Genomic DNA, 22,896 nt, shown 5'->3' on the forward strand with positions numbered 1-22,896 from the left:
TTCCAGGACTATTCTTAGCTAGGCTCAAGTGAAGTAACACGAGTGAAGGTCTTTTGCTAAGTGTAAGGTTTCATAGTAATATTAAGGGACTGCTGTGACGCACATATGCCAACTCTGAATATATCAGCTGGCTTCCCCCTCCTCCTTTATGAATATCTGAAGGAAAAAAGGGGGGGTTGTGGTACATACACTGAACCTTCTTTTCTACTCAGTGTGGGCTGCGTACCAAAAACCTTGACGTCTGAGAATCCGGGGGACCTAGTTATAGCATGAAGATTCAGAAGGTCCAGTGTGGGTCCAAGAACCTACAGTTCTGGCAAACTCCCAGCTGAAGTCACCAAGCAGACCACAGCTGAGCACCAAGAATCTATATGTTTAGAAATCACTTGGGGAAACTTTTTAAAAAATAACTGATGCCTGGGCATCACTCTTGAAGATTCTGATTTAGCTGGTTTGGGGTGGGAAAAGGGAATTAATATTTTTTAAAAGCTCTCTGAGTGATTCTAAAATGCAGCCAGAGTTCAAGAACTTTAGTCTAAATAATGATAATAGCTCGTTTATTGGCTGGCTGCTGTTTATTATCTGGCTGCTCCATCTTCTGTAATTTCCAGATCAGCCCTATGGGGTAGCTGTCTCCATTTTATAGAAAAAGAAAAGGAGGCTGAGAGAGGTAATGTGACTTGTCAGACATCACACAGCTGTTAAATGACAGAGCCAGTTGAAGTAGGTCCTGTACCTAACTCTCCCAACCAGCAAATCCTTAGAATCATCTCTGACAAGTACGCCCTCCTCAGTGACACCTTTCCTCATTCTTTCCCACATGAATCATCTCATACCATCTCTCCTTTCATCTTTCAAAGTCCTCTCAATGCAGTTCAGCTCAATTGCTCAGTCGTGTCCAACTCGTTGTGACCCCATGAACTGCAGCACGCCATGCCTCCCTGTCCATCACCAACTCCTGGAGTCCACCCAAACCCATGTCGGTTGAGTCAGTGATGCCATCCAACCATCTCATCCTCTGTCGTCCCCTTCTCCTCCTGCCCCCAATCCCTCCCAGCATCAGGGTCTTTTCCAGTGAGTCAGCTCTTCACATCAGGTGGCCAAAGTACTGGAGTTTCAGCTTCAGCATCAGTCCTTCCAATGAATATTCAGAACTGATCTCCTTTAGGATGGACTGGTTGGCTCTCCTTGCAGTCCAATGGACTCTCAAGAGTCTTCTCCAACACCACAGTTCAAAAGCATCAATTCTTTGGTGCTCATCTTTCTTCACAGTCCAACTCTCACATCCATACATGACCACTGGAAAAACCACAGCCTTGACTAGATGGACCTTTGTTGGCAAAGTAATGTCTCTGCTTTTTAATATGCTGTCTAGGTTGGTCATAACTTCAAGGAGTAGGCGTCTTTTAATTTCATGGCTGCAGTCACCATCTGCAGTGATTTTGGAGCCCAGAAAAATAAAGTCTGACACTGTTTCCACTGTTTCCCCATCTATTTCCCATGAAGTGATGGGACCAGATGCCTGTTACTCCAGGTATCTCTTGACTTCCTACTATTGCATTCCAGTCCCCTATAATGAAAAGGACATCTTTTTTGGGTGTTACTTCTAGCAGGTCTTGTAGGTCTTCATAGAACTGTTCAACTTCAGCTTCTTCAGCGTTACTGGTTGGGGCATAGACATGTCACTGAATGGTTTACCTTGGAAATGAACAGAGATCATTCTGTCGTTTTTGAGATTGCATCCAAGTACTGCATTTCAGATTCTTTTGTTGACTATGATGGCTACTCCATTTCTTCTAAGGGATTCCTGCCCACAGCAGTAGATATAATGGTCATCTGAGTTAAATTCACCCATTCCAGTTCCATATTAGTTCACTGATTCCTAGAATGTCGATGTTCACTCTTGTCATCTCCTGTTTGACCACTTCCAATTTGCCTTGATTCATGGACCTAACATTCCAGGTTCCTATGCAATATTGCTCTTTACAGCATCAAATCTTGCTTCTATCACCAGTCCCATTCACAACTGGGTGTTGTTTTTGCTTTGGCTCCATCCTTTCATTCTTTCTGGAGTTATTTAGTGCTTATCGTATTCTGTCTCATATGGTCATGGGTGTATTTGCCTTGTCTAGCTTCCTAGATTTTAAACTTTGTGTTTTACATCCACATATGTAGCACTGAGCACAGTCTTACATATTTTGGTGTTTAATATGTGTTGAATTATATTTTCCATGTCCAAGGAATCTTCCAGAAGCCCCTATTATATACAGATTCTTGTATAATACTGGTTATTCAGCATACTTTAAAAAAATCTTTCTGCTGTTTAGGAATATGTAATTGACAAGCTGCTTTTGCATACCCTATCAGTGGAACAATAGTAGCAGCCTGTGCACCAAATATAGCAATAACATTCCAAGGGTATTATTCAAACCCACACTTGTCCTAACAGTTACACTACAGAATAGCTATTACTACTGTTATCCCCATTTTACAGTTGATGAAACCAGGGCCAGATTGTAACTTCTCCCAGTTACAAAGGCAGTGAGTAGAAGTGGAACTGGGATGCAAGCATCCTGCCCCTCAAAATATGACTTTACAGATGGAAGACAGGCTGTGGTGTCACCTAACTGTTCCCCTCAGAAACAGGAAGAGGGATCAAAACCATCTGTATCAGGGGGTATGATTATTGAGCCATAAAATAAAGGTGAAATTATGAAAAACAAAAAGCAATTAAAATTCAGTTTTGGTCATGGCTATTATTCACATTAGTAAATCCTTCTGCAGTTTTAATACAAGGGGATATTTATGAATGACCATAGAGCTTTCAAACAAAGCTAGTGGAGCTGATGGAATTCCAGTTGAGCTATTTCAAATCCTGAAAGGTGATGCTGTGAAGGTGCTGCACTCTATATGCCAGCAAATACGGAAAACTCTGCAGTGGCCACAGGACTGGAAAAGGTCAGTTTTCATTCCAATCCCAAAGAAAGGCAATGCCAAAGAATGCTCAAACTACCACACAATTGCACTCATCTCACATGGTAGATGCTCAAAATTCTCCAAGCCTGGCTTCAGCAATACGTTAACCGTGAACTTCCAGAGGTTCAGGCTGGTTTTAGAAAAGGCAGCGGAACCAGAGATCAAATTGCCAACATCCACTGGATCATCGAAAAAGCAAGAAAGTTCCAGAAAAACATGTATTTCTGCTTTATTGACTATGCCAAAGCCTTTGATTGTGTGGATCACAATAAACTGTGGAAAATTCTGAAAGAGATGGGAATACCAGACCACCTGACATGCCTCTTGAGAAACATGTATGCAGGTCAAGAAGCAACAGTTAGAACTGGACATGGAACAACAGCCTGGTTCCAAATAGGAAAAGGAGTAGGTCAAGGCTGTATATTGTCACCCTGCTTATTTAACTTATATTCAGAGTACATCGTGAGAAACGCTGGGCTAGATGAAGCACAAGCTGGAATCAAGATTGCCGGGAGAAATATCAATAACCTTGAATATGCAGATGACACCACCCTTATGGCAGAAAGCGAAGAGGAACTAAAGAACCTCTTGATGAAAGTGAAAGAGGAGAGTGAACAAGTTGGCTTAAAGTTCAACATTCAGAAAACTAAGATTACGGCATCTGGTCTCATCACTTCATGGGAAATAGATGGGGAAACAGTAGAAATAGTGTCAGACTTTATTTTTCTGGGCTCCAAAATCACTGCAGATGGTGACTGCAGCCATGAAATTAAAAGACGCCTACTCCTTGGAAGGAAGTTATGACCAACCTAGAGAGCATATTAAAAAGCAGAGACATTACTTTGCCAACAAAGGTCCATCTAGTTAAGGCTGTGGTTTTTCCAGTGGTCATGTATGGATGTGAGAGAGTCATGTATGGACTGTGCAGAAAGCTGAGCACCGAAGAATTGATGCTTTTGAACTGTGGTGTTGGAGAAGACTCTTGAGAGTCCATTGGACTGCAAGGAGAGCCAACCAGTCCATCCTAAAGGAGATCAGTTCTGAATATTCATTGGAAGGACTGATGCTGAAGCTGAAACTCCAGTACTTTGGCCACCTGATGTGAAGAGCTGACTCACTGGAAAAGACCCTGATGCTGGGAGGGATTGGGGACAGGAGGAGAAGGGGACGACAGAGGATGAGACGGTTGGATGGCATCATCGACTCAATGGACATGAGTTTGAGTAAATTCCAGGAGTTGGTGATGGACAGGGAGGCATGGCGTGCTGCAGTTCATGGGGTCACAAAGAGTCAGACACGACTAAGTGACTGAACTGAACTGATAGAGCTTCCCAGGTGGTGCTAATGGTAAAGAACCTGCCTGCCAATGTGACGTAGAGAGTTGCAGGTTTGCTCCCAGGGTTGGGAAGACCTCCTGGGGGAGGGCATGACAACCCACTTCAGTATTCTTGCCTGGAGAATCCCATGGTCAGAGGAGTCTGACAGGCTACAGTCCACGGGGTTGCAAAGAGTTGGACATGACTGAAGCAACTTAGCACGCACACATATAGTTTATATTCCATTTTTAGGTGAGTAGAGAGTGAATATATTTGTAATTTTAGTATCAATTTCTTTTCATTTGAAGTGATCTTTAATTCTTCTATTTTAAAAGTCCTAATATGTTGTCTTAGGTTTTTGTAAATAGCTTGGTTGCAATGAAGCACACATTAAGTGTAGCTTTACAAGGAATTGGGGGCATCTAAAGCTGATGATACAAAATGGGTTCCTGTGTGTAGAAGTACTCAGTCTCACACAGAAAGCCTCATGGTTTTCACAGCCTCTTGTGTCTCAGACTCTTTCACCCCATTCCTGAAAACAAGGGCTTGAAAATATTACACAGAAATATCCACCCAAAATAGTGGAAAAATTTGAGAGAACTACAGAGCTTCTGCCAGCAGAGGGAGACCTTGGCTTACTTTTACAAGACTGTTTTCGTGGCAAACAGAGGTCCAAACAACAGTAATGTTTCTCAGTAGTTTACTACAAAAACATCCCGCTGAAAATATTTTTTAACATATATGTGGCTTAGCTTTGACAGCATCTCTTCTTTTCAGCATCACTGAAGAGGTATTTACATCAAACAGTTCAAATGAGACACTAATGGAAGTCATAGATGGAAATCCCGGAGTGGTTTTTTTGCCTGTTTTGTAGAAAGTGCAAAATGGGTTTATTTTCCCATGAAATCATGACTTCTGAAATCAATTAGCATCATCAATGATGACAGCTAAATTTCCCAGAAACTTGGGGATATTATGAGAGCTTTTATTTTACAAGGGTGATTATGAGCCCTTAAGGAAAAACCAAGATTCTCTGAACATCTTTCTGTTGCACCAGTTTTTATTCACTTTAATTATAAACAGATTCCAACCCAAATGTTCTTTCTTTATTAAAATTATGAAAATATTAAAAATAAATACAGATGGTAGAGAGGATGTCTGTTGTCAGTTGCCATTTTAAACTGCTGCCTATTTTACAGTAATCCTTTTTAGAAACAAATCTTAAGACTTAGAATTCTAGCTGGGTCCCAAACAGCTACTAACATTAACTTTTCATCTGTATCTAATAAAGATAGGGAGCTAAGCCCAACTGCAGTGTATTTTGCTCTCCTCTCTCCTCCCATTTTCGTTTCCCAAAATAAATGAAAATTAGTTTACATAAATTTCTAATATAAACTTGAAAGGAATTTAATTATCCAAAGTGAATGTATCTGCAAAACTTTTTCAAATATATTTTCAGATTTTAATGACTATGGTAGATTTTTTTAATTTCTCCTCATTTTGACAGTATACCCTAATCCAGACCTTGTGACTTAACCACATATTTCTAAGTTAGTATTTTCCTCCTTTACAAAACTTGTCAAAATTCAATGATTATTAGATGTTAAGGGAGGAAGTGTTGTATACATTCAAAGAAAAACTTGCAATTTATAACATATTTTTTAGAATTTGCAATAGTCTCACAAGTAAGTCAAATTAACGGTATACCAGAATATACTCAAGAGGAAATATCTGGTTCTGATGTGACTAGAGAACATAACGTAACAGGCTTGACATCAGGGACCCTTACTGAGCAGTGTGCATGCCTGGCCACACATGACACCCTTGACAAGCACCAGTACCATGATTAAAGCGTGAACTGTGGAGTCAGACTCCCTGGGAGCAGGTCCCAGCTCCACCACTTTGTAGTTATGTGACCTTGGGAAAGTTACTTAACCTCCCTGCACGCTTGATGCCTCATCTGAAAATGGAGATAGGAAAGGTACTTGCTCATAGGGTTTCTGTGAACATGAAATTAGTTAATGCTGGTAAAGCACCTAGAAAAATACCTGGCAACATGTAAGTGCCATACAAGTATTTTTCATATTGTATTTGACTTTATTTACCTCCTGAGTGGGGCTGGCTTAAAGGCTGTGCCACCGGTGCAGTCACACAGGGCCTCGTGCTGAGACGGGCCCCGTGCTTGCTCTAAGTCTCTGCTGCCGTCCTATTGAAATTCTTAGTAACTCTGAACAAAGGACCCTGCGCTTACCTTCTGCACTCAGTTCAGTCACTCAGTCGTGTCCAACTCTTTGCGACCCCATGAACCGCAGCACGCCAGGCCTCCCTGTCCATCACCAACTCCCAGAGTCCACCCAAACCCATGTCCATTGAGTTGGTGATGCGATCCAGCCATCTCATCCTCTGTCGTCCCCTTCTTCTCCTGCCCTCAATCTTTCCCAGCATCAGGGTCTTTTCCAATGAGTACCTTCTGCACTGGGCCCCAAATATTCGGTACCTGGTCCTGCCCTGGAGGTAGATGGTGTCACTGTCCCCTTCTGCTACATCTGGCTGGGGCTTTAGACAAGAACAGCCTCTGTGTTCTCACCTGTAAACTGTGAGTCTAACTACTGCCCTGACAAGGCTCTTGGAAGAGTTAAGTAAGATAATATGTAAGCAGTGATTGGCACATGTAAATTCTCAGAGGTATATTCTGTTCACATTTATGGTGATAAAAATTAACCCAATGTTTCTTCACTTCTCCTATAAATACATATTCTTGCCTACAGTTACAAGAAAGTTTTCAGTGCAGTTAAAAGTTTGTTGAAAATACAGAATAAAATCATAAAACTCATCTCTGGAAAATTAAGACAGGTTTACAAGAAGAAAAGATCACACCTTTACTGTTATAGATAGGACTTACCAAAATTTGAGGCTTCTGTAAATCTTAAAGCTGAACAAGTTCTTTGTTCTATAAACCTAGGCTAGAGAAGAACTCAAGTGACTTGAATTTGGGTGAGAACTGATAAAATCCTGGGGAAATTTTTCAAATAAGTATATTAAGAAGTATGCTCAAAGTCAAATCAAAGCACTGAGGAATACATCAACCCAGTATTTATTCATAATAAACATTACCACTACTTTCACAGTGAATGACTGAGGCATGACCTCTACACTATGAAAGCAAAGGAAAATGTGACTAAGAAGAAACTGCTTGATACTTTCATTAATTTGCAATCTTTCAAATTTAGGTTATTATTACTTTTGTTACTGGGGCTTCCCTGGTGGTCAGACGGTAAGGAAACCTCCTGCCATGCGAGAGACTTGGGGTCGATCCCTGGGTTGGGAAGATGCCCTGAATAAGGGAACAGCTACCCACTCCAGTATTCTGCATAGTCCATTGGGTTGCAGAGTCAGACACGACTGAGTGACTTTCACTTCACTTCTTCACTTTTGTTACTAATAGGATACTTCATGAAGTAATAGGATACTTCATGCCTTAATATTACTTGTACTGTAGAAAGTAAATAAAGCATTTCTGCAGACTTTGATGACATGTATTAGATGTTTTTTCAAACAAAATTTAAAAGTCAAAATAGCATACATTCTTCTATGATTTAATTTAAAACACAGGATAGAAATTAATCTCTAAGATAAGCCTTCTCAAGAAAATTAGAGTATAGCAGTTTTTGACCAAAAAATACAATTATGAAAATTATTAATTATATCTCTAAAATGAAGAACATTTGCTCTTTGCACAACAGTATCTACTGCTGAAAACAAAACTAATGAAAAGCCTCTTGTGATCACAAGATACATTCTGACATATTTTTATATCCACCCGCCAAATTTTAATTTGTTAGGTAAGTATACTCTGGAAAGATAGTCTGATGATAGGAAGGTCAAAGCTTGAATTTCTGCCTTCATTTTAGAGTCTGCCATTATTTCCATCTGTCAATAAAAGTAAACTATAGTCATACCAGAGTCCTTTGCTACAGTTCTGTCAGCTCAAACTGGTAAATCTAGATTTGTTTTAGTCTCCAACACCATGGGCAATAAACTTTAGGTCAGCCGGAATATTTTAGAGCTGCTACAGCTGAAAATATTAGTATGGATTCCTTCAATAGTTAGGAATGGTCTGGCATCTTTTTAATTTCCTTCACTGCTTTTTTCCTTCAAGAACTACAATAGAACTGTAGACAATGGGTATTTAACTATGATGAGAATAAATTAGGTCAACTCCACCCAGCTAACCTTATCTATTAGCATTCACAATTCAATGTTTCAGCAACAATTTACTGCCAAACAATGCACATGGCAGTTGCTAGTTATATAAAAATTCAAGGATAGCTTCAAAATATGATGCAAATAAGCCACTGCTAAAAGTAAAAAGCAATAAAACATGACATTTGCATTTTAAAAAGAAACATACTTCTTTTCTCCAAAATGGTTGGCAAGTAATATAAGGTCTCTTTAGGATGCTGTCAAGTTTCATCTGGTCCCGTTTTGTCAGTGGAATTAAAGTACATTTGGGTATATTTAATCTGGGGGGAAAAAATAGGTAAAAAAAATCAGTAAAAACAAAGTGCTCCTGTAACTTTAAGGTCACATACATTTCATTTTTATTTATCGTGCTATTTCAAAAGACGAAGAAATAACAGATGAAAAAATCAGTACAGGTTCACTTTTAAATATGGAGTTTGAGGGAATCTGGTATGTCTTCGACCAGCAAGTGTTCAAGATCATAGTGGAGGTCTGTTTCAAATTGTTGTTTTCTTTCATGCCACACTCACAGGATGATGACAGGAAGATAGACATTCGTTATAAAACAAATGCCGGGAGCACTAACATCATGTGTCTCAACACCAAGGCTGCCCCCAGAGCACCACAGTCTTAGAGCAGTGAGTGCCAGTGTGTGTGTGGCCAGCAGCGAGATCCACTGTGGGATTTCAGGTCCCACTGAATCCTTAATTCTTTGAAATTCAATGAGAATTTTCTGGGCCAAGGAAGTTAGTCTATCAATTTTCACTTATGCAGTCATGCGTGCACACAGACGTACGTACACACATCTATCTTGTTTAAAATTTTTAAAAAGTGGATTGTAATTTTATCTTGGTATGTGTTTTAAAAATAGAACATGAAAAAAAAAATAGAACATGAGAGGTCCAGGATTTATGCTGTGAATTGCTTTTTGAAGTCACAAATCCTGGATTTCCCAGCAGAGCTCTAGTTTCAAACAGTCTTTCTCAATGTCCCCACAATAATGACTATTTGCCACTGGCAGCTCCTGGATAGGGTGACAATTTGATTGAAAGGGAGGCCTAGAGGATTTCCCTTGAAGCCATGTTTGTGTAGCTATCATGCTATATTTTCTTTGATTGTACATTTATTTAGAGTACATTTATTTTGAGAGCACTGGTGGAATTTATGAGATACACCTAGAGTTTCTTTGTTTTCTGCCTTAATCAGATTCTCTGTCCTAAACTTGTATTAGAAACGATCTCAATACAAATAGATCACCCCCAAGGGATTTTGACCATGATGTATACACTAAACTGAACAAGACTTTGATTCACTACAGCGTAAACATTCGAGAGTCAAAACCTGAATGTTTTCTCTTGTGCACTCATTTTGTAAGAAGCACTGATCATTCCATTTTTAGAAAATAAGCGCGTTTAACCAAGGTTTGCTCACTGCTTGAAGAAATCCAAATATGTTTAATTTCACTCTCACCTCTCACTAGCCAATTAAAACAATAAAATATCTTAAAATATCACATTAGCAGAGATGAATAAAGTGATAATGTCTTATGCTGAGGGGCAGGTGAGCTCTTACTCTCCAGGGAAGACAAAATAATTAACCTATCCAGAGGGCAGCTGAAGCCTTAAAAATGTGCATACCCTTTGACCCAGCAATTCCGGGAATTCAGCCTATGGGACTAATTAAGGATACAGGCAAAGATTCAGTCACAAGAGGGTCGGTCAGAGGACTATCTTTCAAAACAGAGATTTGGAACCCATCCAAAAGTCCAACTACAAGGGACTGACCAAATAGACACACTCAGAATTGAAACCAAGTGGAAGAAGACATTCAAATAAGATCATAGGGATGTATTTATTGATAAGGAAGTGCAATTACATTGTGTTGTAGGAGAAAAGAAGATTACAAAATCAAGCTCTTTCAAATTCTTTTGGAAGAAATTATGGCAATGCACAGCAAATAATCTACAAGGGCAGAACTGTTCGTCTATAGGTGACTTTTATCCTGTTACTTAATGATATTTTTTTCTATAATGAATACATATATCTTAAAACTGACAAAATGTGGATCCCCCAACTTTAAGTAATCTTAAAATGAGATTTTTAAATGAAATTAAGAACCTATGATAAAATCAATTCAGATGGCAAATGGTGTTGTCAATGATTACTATTTAGATTCAATGTCTTAATACTTTGTAAGTATAAAGAAATTATTAAAGACTTTAACCATAAGGGTAAAACAAAAAAAGTCTTCTAACTAGCTAAAGGCTCAATTAACCAAATATATTTAAGTATTTTAGTAGTTGAAACAGAAATATCGATAAATTAAATTTATAATGATATGATCCTGAGTTATCGTGAACAACATAAGTAAAAAACAGTAAGCGCTTCTCCTGGTAGTAACTCTTCAGGCTGAGTGCTACATGTTACAGTGAGTCATCATTTTAAATACCCTCATTCTGCCAACTGTCTAACCTTTTGATATCAGAAGGGAGGAGACCAAGCCATCTAATAGCTGGAACTGTGAGATTATGGGCTTCAAAAGACATAGCCTAAAATAAAGAGCAGAAGTATATTAGCTAAACCTTTTGCAGAGAACTAGCAATACTTGTTTTTGCAGCAAATTTTTTTCAACTTATTAAGGACTAGTACTGAAGACTTCACACTCCCCGAGGCCTCAGAAGTAAGAAAATCACCAAGAGCTTAGCTAAACTGGACTTTCAGTGGAGGTTTTAAAACTGCTCTATACTATTTCTGTGTTGATTTTCTATAACATGAAAGTACAAATGACCCTCTCTGACCCAAATTTATTGTCGTTTGTGATTCCACACCTTAATCCCTTGCTCCACCATCCTTTTCTTCTGCTATAAACATACATATCAGGGACACACAAAGTGTATACCAGTGGTTCCCAAATTTAACCATGAGTCAGGAACACTTGGAGGGCCCACCCTTAGAATTTCAGACTCAGGAGGTCTGAATGGGGACTGAGATTTGCATTTCTAACAACTTCCCAGGACCACATTTTGAGAACCACTGATGTGTAGCAGTTGCCGTCCCTAGTGGTAAAGTTTGGTGGTCTTTTCATTTCTCCTGATGGTTGGAATTGGAAAAGTCAGAATTCAAGACTATATATAATTTTCAGGGTATAATTGGTAATCAGTGTTGTTATGCTGAGGGCTTGCCGTTACTTCAGCAGGCCAGGAGAGTGGAGGATAATTAAGGCCTCTTGCCCGAAGGTAATCCCACTCTGTCATCTGCAGTCACACTGGTTATGCTGGAAGCTGGAATCATAAACTCTGAAACAGAGCAGCCCTAGACTAGGACAGTAGCTTCCCTGGTACCTTTTGGGCGCCCTCAGCTTACTAGGGGCTGATAAGTAAATGCAGAAATCACTCCAATGAATAATACAAACTATCTCAATAGTGGAAAAGGAAAAATATTTTTCTATACTTACCATAGATCCATACTTATAGATACACATTATCTCTATGCCTGTTAAAAGAAAGTTAACTTTGAAATTTGTCTTCTTGCATATTAGAGTTAGATAATTATATCTAACATCTGCAATTTTTATTTTTGTGGACAATACCAGTGGAAAATTTAGGGTTCAGTTTAATACAGTAAAAAAAAATGTCCCAAGTGATTAGTCATTCATTTAAATCTAATAATATTCTTTTAAAGTATTTTATGAAAGTGTTCTATGAGGAGAAGAACACAGCTATAAATATGATTTGATTATGACTATTTCAGATAGTCTAACAATAAATTACCATGTGGATCAGCATCTACCAGAGTGAAAACAGGAATGTGAAATGTATCCCACAACTTCTTGACTAGAAGTCTTGTGTTCAGATCAGGCACCCCCTTTCCCTAAAAGCAAGGATTGAAATCATGCATTTTAATTTCAGTAGAATGAAACTGATGACACTGTATCCTTATTTTATTATTAACATAAATATCTTCATAACTCAACTTAATTATCCCAGGTCTATGTAAATATTTTAGCAGAAACAGAAGTAATAAAAAATGTGACATACATAAGGATGTCCACTGCAGTGTTACTTAAAAGGACAGAAACCACAGTAAATATCCAAAAGATCTAACAACAGGCAGCACAGCACAGTGGTGGCATGCATCAGCTTCAGAGCCGACTGCCTGCGCAGGCGTCTGGCTCTGCCGCTTCTTAGCAGCAGGGACCTTAACAGTCATGAAAACTCTCTGAGGTTTGGGGTTTTGTAATAACACCTTCTAATATTATTATAGGAACTAAGTTATTTAATAATTATTAAAGCATTTAAAAATATCTGGTTTAAACTCAGGATTTAATAAAACCAAACAGTAGAATAGTATTATGAAGTGATTAAAACAATAATTATGTAGAAAAATAATTTGAAGAGCATTACAATAATGTTAAAAGAGAGAACAGGAAACCAAACGAAATGTGGAACAGGGAGGAAGCAAGTAGAGATGAGAACGGGCTTTTGATGGGAGAGCCCTGAGTCTGAATTCCCTCTCCACCAATCACTAGTGGGTTTCCTAGTCTCTTTAGGCTATGGCTTTATTTATAAAACTGGGTAAATATGCCTACCACCCAGAGTTATGGCACTGCAGCAATGTGGGGTTGAACTATCTTAATCCCAGTACTAGTTTTTTTTTTTAATATGTATTTATTTAATTTACTTATTTGACTGTGTCTGGTCTTAGTTGCAGCACACAGGATCTTCTGTTGTGGCACTTGGGCTTTGTTGCCCTGTGGAGTGTGGGATCTTAGTTCCACGACTTGGGATTGAACCCACATCCCCTACACTGCAGATTCCCAATCATTGGACCACCAGGGGAGTCCCTCTCCAAGTCCTAGTTTTGACCAGCCTTGAGATCGTGGTGAAACACCTTCCTGGGTCCTGGTGTCCTATTGTTAAAATGGGGATGATAACACCTACCTCATAAGGCTGGAGAGACTTTACAAGTTGATGTGAGGGCATGAAGAGAAGGGGGCAACAGAGGATAAGATGGTTGGATGGCATCACTGACTCAACGGACATTGAGTCTGAATAAGCTCTGAGAGACGGTGAAGGAGAGGGAGCTGGTGTGCTGCAGTTCATGGGGTCTGAAAGAGTCAGACACAACTGAGTGACTGAACAACAAACAACACAGAAAACGGCAGTAAATGTGAACCCTTATTATGTAAAGTGCCTAGCAGAGTTCCTGGTGCATCACGAATACATAGTGAATGGTAGTGTACTTTAATTGTTTCCTTTGGGAGAGAGAACCCATATGTGTGGTAGAGGAGTCAGACAGTACCAAAGATTCCTTCCTAGCCCAACCCTCAACTCTCAGTTCCCCTCTGCAGGGGCAGCTACTACAGGCCAGCTTCTAGTGGGTGTTTCACCATAGTAACAACAGCAGGTATCAATGGATGCCACGACAGCACCAACATGTAGGCAGACAAAGACTAGAAGGCAGCATTCAAGAGGAAAGACAAGGTAAAAAGAGAAATGTGACCAAGAGCTGAGCTTTATGTGCATCTCCAGTGCACTAGTACCAGCTGTGATTCAAACTCCAAGGGCTGAAACGGAGGCCTGGGCCACTGTTGGTTTCTTTGTCTATAATGGCTTGTCTTCTGATCAGCCCAGCAAACATGCACTCTCACCAGGAAGGTGTGAAAGAGCAGGAAGACTCCACCAAAAGTGAACCACAGGACAACGCCACTGAGAGATCACTTCAGGGGTTCAGCTATGGCCTTTATTACTGACAAGGTCTCAGTGTACACTTTGTCACAACTGTTCTCCCCTCTCTTCAAACTGAGCAATGCCACTAGGATCTCCTCTTATCATTTCAAATTTTTATCTCTAAGACTACATTCAACATCTTTTTTCTACGAAGAACCAAGCCTCCCTTGCCACTTGTTCTATAGCATCCATGGGGATATCGTGGTAAAGCTCCACACAACAGAGTCGCTTGGACTCCTTCGTCTCATCCCGTGGTCATCACGTCCTTTTAAACTTGCCTTGGAAATGTCCTTCGCTTGAGTCCTTTCTCTTTAACCATTTCCCTGGCAACCTGCCACCAAGGTAACTACCTGAGAGCCTCCAGACAGGATCCCTGAATCCAGTTGTCTCTCTATCCATCTAACTGATGATGCTACCACACAAATCCTTGTCATTTCCTTTCTCACTTTTGTTAACACTTGATAGTTTTGTACTAAATCAGGATACTTCCTGGGGGTGGCCAGGCCTTCTAAGATGCCAACAGCTGCCCAACATCCTGCTCCCTCAGCAGGGCAGCTCTCCTCACTGCTTCCAAAAACATACCTTACAAGCATCATACTTACTATTAATAAGCCAGGAGAACTGTAAGTAGATGAGCTTTTTTTTTTTCTTCAGAGAACTAGGTCTTTATGCAGATCTGTAAGAGTGGAGGAAGGCTGGCACAGGAGGGGGAACCTGATGTGTCTGTTGCCCTCCCATCATCTCACTGACCCACACCCCTGGCTTCCTGTACTGCCACCTCTTTCTTCCCCAGGCCAGCAGATGTCATTGGTCTCCCCGGTTTATGAACACCTCCCACATTACCCTTTGCTAATTATTGCCTGTAGTTCTCTGTGTATTACCTCAACATATGCTTCTGTGTTCTCTGCTCTTCTTTCAACAGCATACAAACCATGTGAGGAAGAACAAGGAGTAGCTCTTGTTCATTCAACCCTGTCAAAGCTCCCATGTTACCATATTATAGTCAAGACAAGTAGCCCCTGTGGGAATGGTGTGAGGGTGATACTGAGAGCCTATGTAAACTTACATTTTTATTAGAAAATCTGGTATTTAAGAATTGGGACTATCACCTTGATTTCAGTCAGATTTGAGGATGGTTAAATAAATGCCTCAGAAATTCTTGTTCTATAATCCCAAAGGATGCTTCATAGTGACAAGAGAATGCTGTTCAAACGCACAGATGATGTTATAAACCACTCTTGTGTGTATATGTGCTTCAGTTGTGTCTGACTCTTTCCAATTCCATGGACTACAGCCCACCAGGTTCCTCTGTCCTTGGGACTTCTCAGGCAAGAATACTGGAACAGGTTGCCATTTCCTACTCCAGGGGATCTTCCTGACCCAGGGATATAACCCATGTCTCCAGCAGTGGCAGGCGGACAAACCGCTCTTACTGATCACCAAAGTAGCCCATTAGTCTAGTAATTGAGGTCAAAGTAGATAATATACCGTAACCATGATGCATGGAGACATTTTGTTGCAGAAGTTGTCATCCAGGAGGCGCTGAAATGTTGCATCTTTTTCCACAATTAGCAGAAATTTCGCATCCGTAACTAAATCTGTGAAGTTAAGGCTGATAAATTTAAGGCATGTGTGTTTCAACTGAACCAGTAATTGTAAGTAACAATGCCATATCAATCAATTCAAAAGTAGCTATAGATATAGAATTTTTGTTTTTACCTTCACAGGTCAGATACCTAGTCTCTTCCAGGGCATCTTCCCAACCCAGGGATCGAACTTGCTTCTCTTGCTTCTCCTGCATTGGCAGTCAGATTCTTTACCACTAGCTCCACCTATTCACACACAGTATTCACATATCTGTCTTTGTTACTAGATAGTGAGCTCCTAAAAATATCCTAGAAAAGGGAGCATGGTATGTTCATCTTGACCAATAGAGGGTATGGCTTACTGGTTACATGTTATGAAGGCTTGATTTATTAAAGTAAAAATGAATGAACATTCTGTAAGTTTAAATAGCTTTCTCACTCAAAGGATACTCTGAATTCCTTGAATATTAGATGGCACAGCAACAGCCTAAGTAACAAGAGGAGACAGTTTTTATTTTAAATAAATAGCAAATATAACAACATTTGGGCTTCTCTGGTGGCTCAGACGGTAAAGAATCCACCTGCAATGTGGGAGTCCTGGGTTCGATCCCTGGGTTGGGAAGCTCTCCTGGAGGAGAGCATGGAAACCCTCTTCAGTATTCTTGTCTGGAGAAGAGTCTGGCAGGCTCTTCCCTTCTCCAGGAGAAGACTCTGGCAGGCTACAGTCCGTGGGGTCGCAAAGAGTTGGACATGACTAAGGAGTAAGCAAACATACACAATAACATTTTAAAATGTATCAAGAACACTTTTTGTTGTTGTTTAGTCACTCAGTTGCAACCCCCATGGACTGTACCTCACCAGGCTCCTCTGTCCATGGGATTTCCCAGGCAAGAATATTGGGAGTGGGTTGCCATTTCCTCCTCCAGGGGACCTTCCCAAGCCAGGGATTGAACCTGTGTCTCTGAGTCTCCTGTATTGCAGGTGGATTCTTTACCACTGAGCCACTGGGGAAGCCCTATATTTTCATTTTTTAAAAATACACTGTCATCAGAAGTCTACGCCTCAGTAAGAAAATAGTAGGACACAGATTTACTCTTAATAAGAAAAGAGACATACAAGCCAAACTACTTCCCAGCAGGTGAAAATTTCTTGGAAACTTTATAGATATGTGGCTTAAAAAGCAGAAACTGATGAAGGAAAGACTTCCTTATGTAGAATCTCATAGGTGTCATTCTCCTCTTTCCAAAATGGTGAGTTAACCATTTCCAAACTTCTGTGCTAGTTCTGTGACTTTCCATGTACTAAAGCCTAGCAAACACTTTAGTCTCAAACTTAGAAATTTCAGAACCAGAAAATTTTATGAAGATACATAAATAGCCATGCTAAAATGGTCAAGTCACATTCTGCCTGAAAACAGTGCATTTAAAAAAGGAATGTGTATGTTTGTTTATTTCAATATGACATCTGACAATTGGCATATTTGGAAACTGGGTAATGTACAACCCCATAAAGCATATACCTATTCATCCTTTCATTTTTATTTAAAGTCTTAAACTCTGAACTACATAACAAAGCCAGTCAATAAAGTGCATTTCAAACACAAAGGAGTTTGAAATGGAGTGGAAGCACGTGAACACATTATGATGCTTACTGTTGCACGTGTGCAGTTCACCTTGGTGCCGTCTTCCTCAAGGTACTTTAAATCGCCAGCAATTAAACCTTTTGATGTAGACAGCTGAAAAAAGTAATAGTCATCTATGAAACCTTTTTCTCGAGTGCATTTTATGCTTCTAAGTCCCTTCTCATGTTCACCTGCTAAATTATATAGGCATTTTGGATCAGACTGGAATTTAAGAAATAAAGGAGAAAATATGTAAGCGTTTATGAATGAAAAGTGTCTGACAATTCATCAGTTTTGCTTCCTTTAGCCAAGGGGATATACTGAGACTAGATTATTTAAATTCATAGTGAGAAAAACATAATATCAAAAATATGAAAAGAAGGCACAGGTTACATTTATTCTATTTTCATACATTTTGTGTTAAAATATCTTGTATTAAATGCTACTTACTATATGCAGACTCCTCCTCGGCACTTTTAACATACAGGAAATATCATTGATAATATTGTCCACAACAGTCTGGTTACCAAAGAGTTGGCTGTCAGTGTAATAAATGTCTCTGTGAAAAATTTTAAAAATATATATTTTAATTAACCATATTTTCTCTGAATATGATAAATATTGGAATACTAACTGAAGAAAGCTTTGAGTGGGTGTAAACAAATAATTTATTACCCACAGTCTAGTTTTATGTAACTTTTCAAAACATATAATGAAAGTCAATCCCACTTAACCTCACAACACATTTCAAAGAGTAATTTATTAGAACAATGTACTTACCTTTTGGTTGCATAAGTGTTGCTCTGTACTAATTTATAAATCATGGAAAATATTTTAAGAATTAGTGCTGGAAAATAAGATGGAGTAAGTGAGTTACTCATCACTTACAAAAATCAAAACATTCTGTGATCAAGAATTAACTCTCTCCAGTTACTTTCCACAACATTATAAAAATTATCTTTCCAAAAGAGAAGTGTTAAGTACAGAATGATAATTGTCTACAAGTTAGATAAAATTAAGTGTTCTATGTACAGCAAAATTGAAAGACTATTTTTCCATTGAATCATATACTTGAACATTCATTTTGGAATAATACTTTACTTCCACATTTATTGACAATGCAAAATTCTACAAATTTATTTCAAGTACAGGATGGCCTATTAATTAACAAGTAAAATAATTTAGCTCAGAACAACTATGACCCAGAAAGTAATCAAAATTATTTATTTTACCACTAAAAGCTATGAAAGATGAATTTACCAAAATTTTTAACTGATTTTGGTGAATCACTTTTGATTTTTCTTGTGGTACAATGAGATACCATGTGAAGACCCACAGAATCTTCAAACCTGTCATTTTGTTTAAAGCAAGGGAATAGAATAAAAAAGAGTTAACTTCTGAACACCAAACAACATACAATATATGTCCTCTTCTGAACATCATTTAAATCCACATTTCTTCTCAATGTAAGCACTGAAGTTTTAGGATAACCTCGTTTATAAGCTTAGATAATTCTAAGTGGTAATCAGGTAATTATCTTTGCAACATACAGAGGCACTAAAAGAGTGTTTAAAATACATGAATTAAACACCTTTGATTATAGTGTGTGTGCATGTGTGTGTATTTCTTTCCTGGGAAGACATTTAGGGTATGTGAACTATTATAAATTATTTCACAATTTTATTAGAATTTTGCTTATTGATTTAATACTTTTATTCAATTTAATAATAAGATTTGAAATATTTCATTTAATTTACCCCCAAAGTTACAGTAATGAAATAAGTTTATACTCAGTGTTAAATTGAACTGCCAAGCCTGTCCTAAAGATGGCAGAAGGCACCAAGCAAACAGGCCAGGTGACAGCTGCTTCAAGGCTTGGTGAAATCCACCTTGCAAAATATGATTCAAAAGTTTACAGTTTCACTAATTATATTGACCATAAAAGAATAATGAATGACTAAAGAGCTTTAAGATTTCTTTAATTCTTTTCCTGTAACTCTTACTGAGGACTAATCTTGCAGTGTTTTTCATTGTTTAGTGAAAAGTGTCTACAGGTTGAGGACCTGAAAGAATCAAACTATATAACTAGATTCCAAGACTCTGATAAAGCTGTTTGCTGATTTTACCCTCTTGGGGACATGACTTCGCAGGGGGAGATCTGCTAAGAGAATGAACTATCGCAATGTGTTCTGTGCTCAGGATACATTTATTTTGGTCTCAATATCAGGGCTGGTTATAGCTCCCCTGAGCAAGTGGTTTGCTTCTGCAGTACAGATAAGAATTCTGATGGTGATATTTTCCCCTTTGAGTGCTAGAAAGCTTAGATCCAAGGCTGGAGCCTATTTTTAGCAGGACTCTAAGACTTTATCATATGCATTTTGAATTCTAACTTTTTTTGGTGCTCCATTTTTTTGTTCCTAGCATTGTTTTCCCTTTGCCTTATCTTTCACACCTACTTCTAGTTTATATAACCTGCCTGTATGGTATGTATTTTATAAACTTCCTTAATTCCTTTTTGGCAGGGTAAAGGCAACAAATAGAATTAAATCCAACTAGAACTCTAACTCAAATAAATTCTAATAATGACTTAGATAATGCACTTAAAAATTTAAAAATGCAAAATGCCCACTTTATATTTTCCCAGCTTGATCTGTTGTCTATTGTGAATGCAGGTGCTTCATTTCTTGCCAAGCTTGTGACTATGTCTTGGATAATTTTTTCTATAGATGAAAGAACCTCAGAACTGAAACAATAAACACACAATGATTCAATCTTAATTCTAAATTAGACCTTTACAATAGGTAACATTTCCCCAGAATATTAATTTTTTGTTTCATTGGTGGTTCTTTAAGACTAGATGATACATGTCAATATTCTTTCCCACTAAATTTTAACATGAGTAATACATTAAAACAATTGTATTTATAGTGTTGGATTTCAAAGAAATTTCATTTGCTTCTAATTTTACTTCTCAATTACCAACTTAAAAGTACTATCTCCCTTTTAATGACCAATTTATAAATACATTGATATAAATGTGTTGATATAATGTATTGATATAAATACATTGACCTTCATATCAACCTACTTTAAATACAAACTCATTGACTTGAAATACTACTGATAAATCTTTTAATTGATGTAATACTGGCTTTTAATTTATTTCCCCAAATGCAATGTGAAAATATTTCAAAAAAACAGGTCTTACTATAGTATGTTACCCTAATTGATGTCATGCCATAAGTCAGCTCTTTTGAATTTTAGTGATACAAAAAGAAAAAAGTTTAATCATTACCATAAAAGGACTTGGCAACTACTACACCACAGAAAATGATTAAGACTTAGCACAGTTTTCCATCAGCTGACTCTTAATTTCACAAGCCATCAGCTTTAAAAAATGTTATTCTGTTATAAACACCACAAAAATATTGCCTAGGAAGGAAAATCATATTAAATCTAGAAAATGCACAAAATGTAGTGTTCTAATTTCCATAAAAACTTCACAGCTTTCATTGAAAATGCATGTATCAGAAAATAACTTTTAAAACATTCAATATTTTCTAATTTTGGGAGCAAAACTGATTCAAGTATCTTATTCATTTTTCTAGTTTGGAAAAGAAGCTTTAACGTTATGACTAATTTTAAAACAATCAGATTTACATCTGAAACCTAAACAAGGGACTGCCACCCCCTTCTTTTACCCTCTTCTAGTACTCTCTTAACTAAAACATATTGTAAAATTTGTTTGTCGCTTTCTAGGGTGTCTTGTTTTTTTTTGGTAGTTGGTCTGGGCTTAAATGACAGTAATTTGTTTAAGTGAAAAACCTTGCTGATAAAACTAGAAAAGCAGATCAAGAAAGCGGAACAACAGAGCATTTTAAGTGAAAGTGGTGAATAATGTAATATTTCCTGCAGTTAACTCCAGGTTGGGCAGCTGGAGAATCTCTGTAATTGATTTTATCAGCACCACACTCTTAAGCTAAACTCTTAACTGCTTTAACTGATTTAAAGAAATGTGTATTTTCTTCCTTTTCAGGTCCATAAATCCCATTGTCTTACTATAAACCACTTAAAATGTGTTGACTTCCTCATTCATTTTGATAAAACACACTTATTAAGAACTCACAACATTGATTTCCCCCACCTTTCCTTCAAAAAAAAAAACTTGAAAACTTCTAAATTTTCACAAATTTTAAAAAATAAACACCAAGCCAAACTTCGACTTAAACTCCTCAAACTGTCCAGATCTGAGGAAACCCGTGACCCCAGGTGTGGGGATGCTCCTGGAACATTCTAGAAGACACAGCGGGGGGTGGGGGGGCTGTGGGGGTGGGTTGTAGGCGCGGCTGGCACCGGGCTTTTTGAGTTGAGAATAAGAAGAAATAGGGGGCACTAAACAAGGGCCTTTCTTGGCGTTCAGGGCTGGTGGGCCAAACAGGCCTCCGTGGCCTCAACATTCTGAGGTGGCCTTGCTCCCCAGATTGGGGAGACGGGAAGGGGGTGCAGCATTTCTCCACAGAGCACCTCAAGCCTGGCTGGGCAGAACCTTCTTGCTCCCTAACTCCCAGCCGTCTGTGCCCCAGAAAGAGCCCGGATACCTAGAAGCCAAGCGCATCCCGCTTCCCGCGGGCTCCTTGCCGCCTCTCCTCAGGGCAGCCAGTAGGGAAGCCCTGTGCTGGTCCAAAACCTCGAAAAACGAGGCCTCGGGGCCCCTGGGCGTAAAGGCCATAAGGACCGACTGCAACAAAAGCGCCCAACAACAGGAGCTCCACCTGGCCTGAGATCACCCTTCTCTGTACCCACAATGCACTTCCAGGGGTGGGGCCTGGAAGGACAGAGCTCCTCTCCCGAGCTGAGGGGGCCGGACTGCGCATGCGCACACCTCACCCCCAGGTGGGGCTGGACTAATGCACGTGCACAGCACTTGCACTGAGACACGTGTGCGCAGGGCTCTATCAGGTGCAACCTCACGGGAGACGAAGTGATGGGCCCCTTCCTGGGTACCTTCTGACAAGCCTCAGGGACCAGCAGGATCTATCTGGGATGTGGGACCGAGATTTGAGACCTTGAAATGGTTTTATATCTCCTTTTTTTGGCTAGTTAGGGAAAGTCGTATCAGTGATTTTTCACTAAAAAAAGTAGTTATGGCTATCCAGCTGTGTATCAGACACAGTTCTAGGCACTGGGTTCAGGTGAGGATCAAGGCAAACGAAACTTCTGCCCTTGCTAGCATTTATGCAGTAGCCGAGGGCTTAAAAACCCATTTCATTCAGCCTCTCCCTTTAAACTCTCATAACCACACCAGTGGGGATTTTGCAAGAGAGGAGAAAGCGGTCCACAAGCCCAGGCAAGCCTGGGTTAACATCCCAGCTCCATCACTTTGTTGGCCTGCCAGATTTTGCAAATTATAACACAAGACCCTCAGTT

General features: G+C 39.1%; 1 protein-coding gene across 1 annotated transcript; it reads right to left on the bottom strand.

The window, feature by feature from the left end:
• Positions 1-5,448: 5,448 nt before the first annotated feature.
• On the bottom strand, positions 5,449-22,250 carry SPO11 (SPO11 initiator of meiotic double strand breaks). Its single transcript, XM_020905212.2, has 13 exons — positions 22,068-22,250; positions 20,099-20,212; positions 18,730-18,818; positions 18,250-18,316; positions 17,920-18,028; positions 17,500-17,583; positions 16,299-16,335; positions 15,751-15,860; positions 12,304-12,403; positions 11,988-12,025; positions 11,006-11,082; positions 8,704-8,815; positions 5,449-8,222 (listed from the first exon to the last, which is right to left on the bottom strand). Exons 1-13 carry the CDS (start codon positions 22,196-22,198, stop codon positions 8,103-8,105), a joined length of 1,188 nt encoding a protein of 395 aa, XP_020760871.2. The 5' UTR covers positions 22,199-22,250; the 3' UTR covers positions 5,449-8,102.
• Between the last annotated feature and the right edge of the window lie 646 nt (positions 22,251-22,896).

Source organism: Odocoileus virginianus, chromosome 9, assembly GCF_023699985.2.
Source record: "Odocoileus virginianus isolate 20LAN1187 ecotype Illinois chromosome 9, Ovbor_1.2, whole genome shotgun sequence".
Taxonomy (NCBI): domain Eukaryota; kingdom Metazoa; phylum Chordata; class Mammalia; order Artiodactyla; family Cervidae; genus Odocoileus; species Odocoileus virginianus.

What these genes read in the sequence shown, in the direction of transcription:
- SPO11 (XM_020905212.2), bottom strand. Translation starts at nt 22,198, where the DNA reads ATGGCCTTTACGCCCAGGGGCCCCGAGGCCTCGTTTTTCGAGGTTTTG. An exon ending in GGGATGCGCTTGGCTTCTAG is followed by an intron (nt 20,213 to 22,067) that starts GTATCCGGGCTC and finishes TTATTGTTTCAG; the next exon opens with TTCTGAGGTTCTTTCATCTA. An exon ending in TCAAGCTGGGAAAATATAAA is followed by an intron (nt 18,819 to 20,098) that starts GTGGGCATTTTG and finishes ACAAAATGACAG; the next exon opens with GTTTGAAGATTCTGTGGGTC.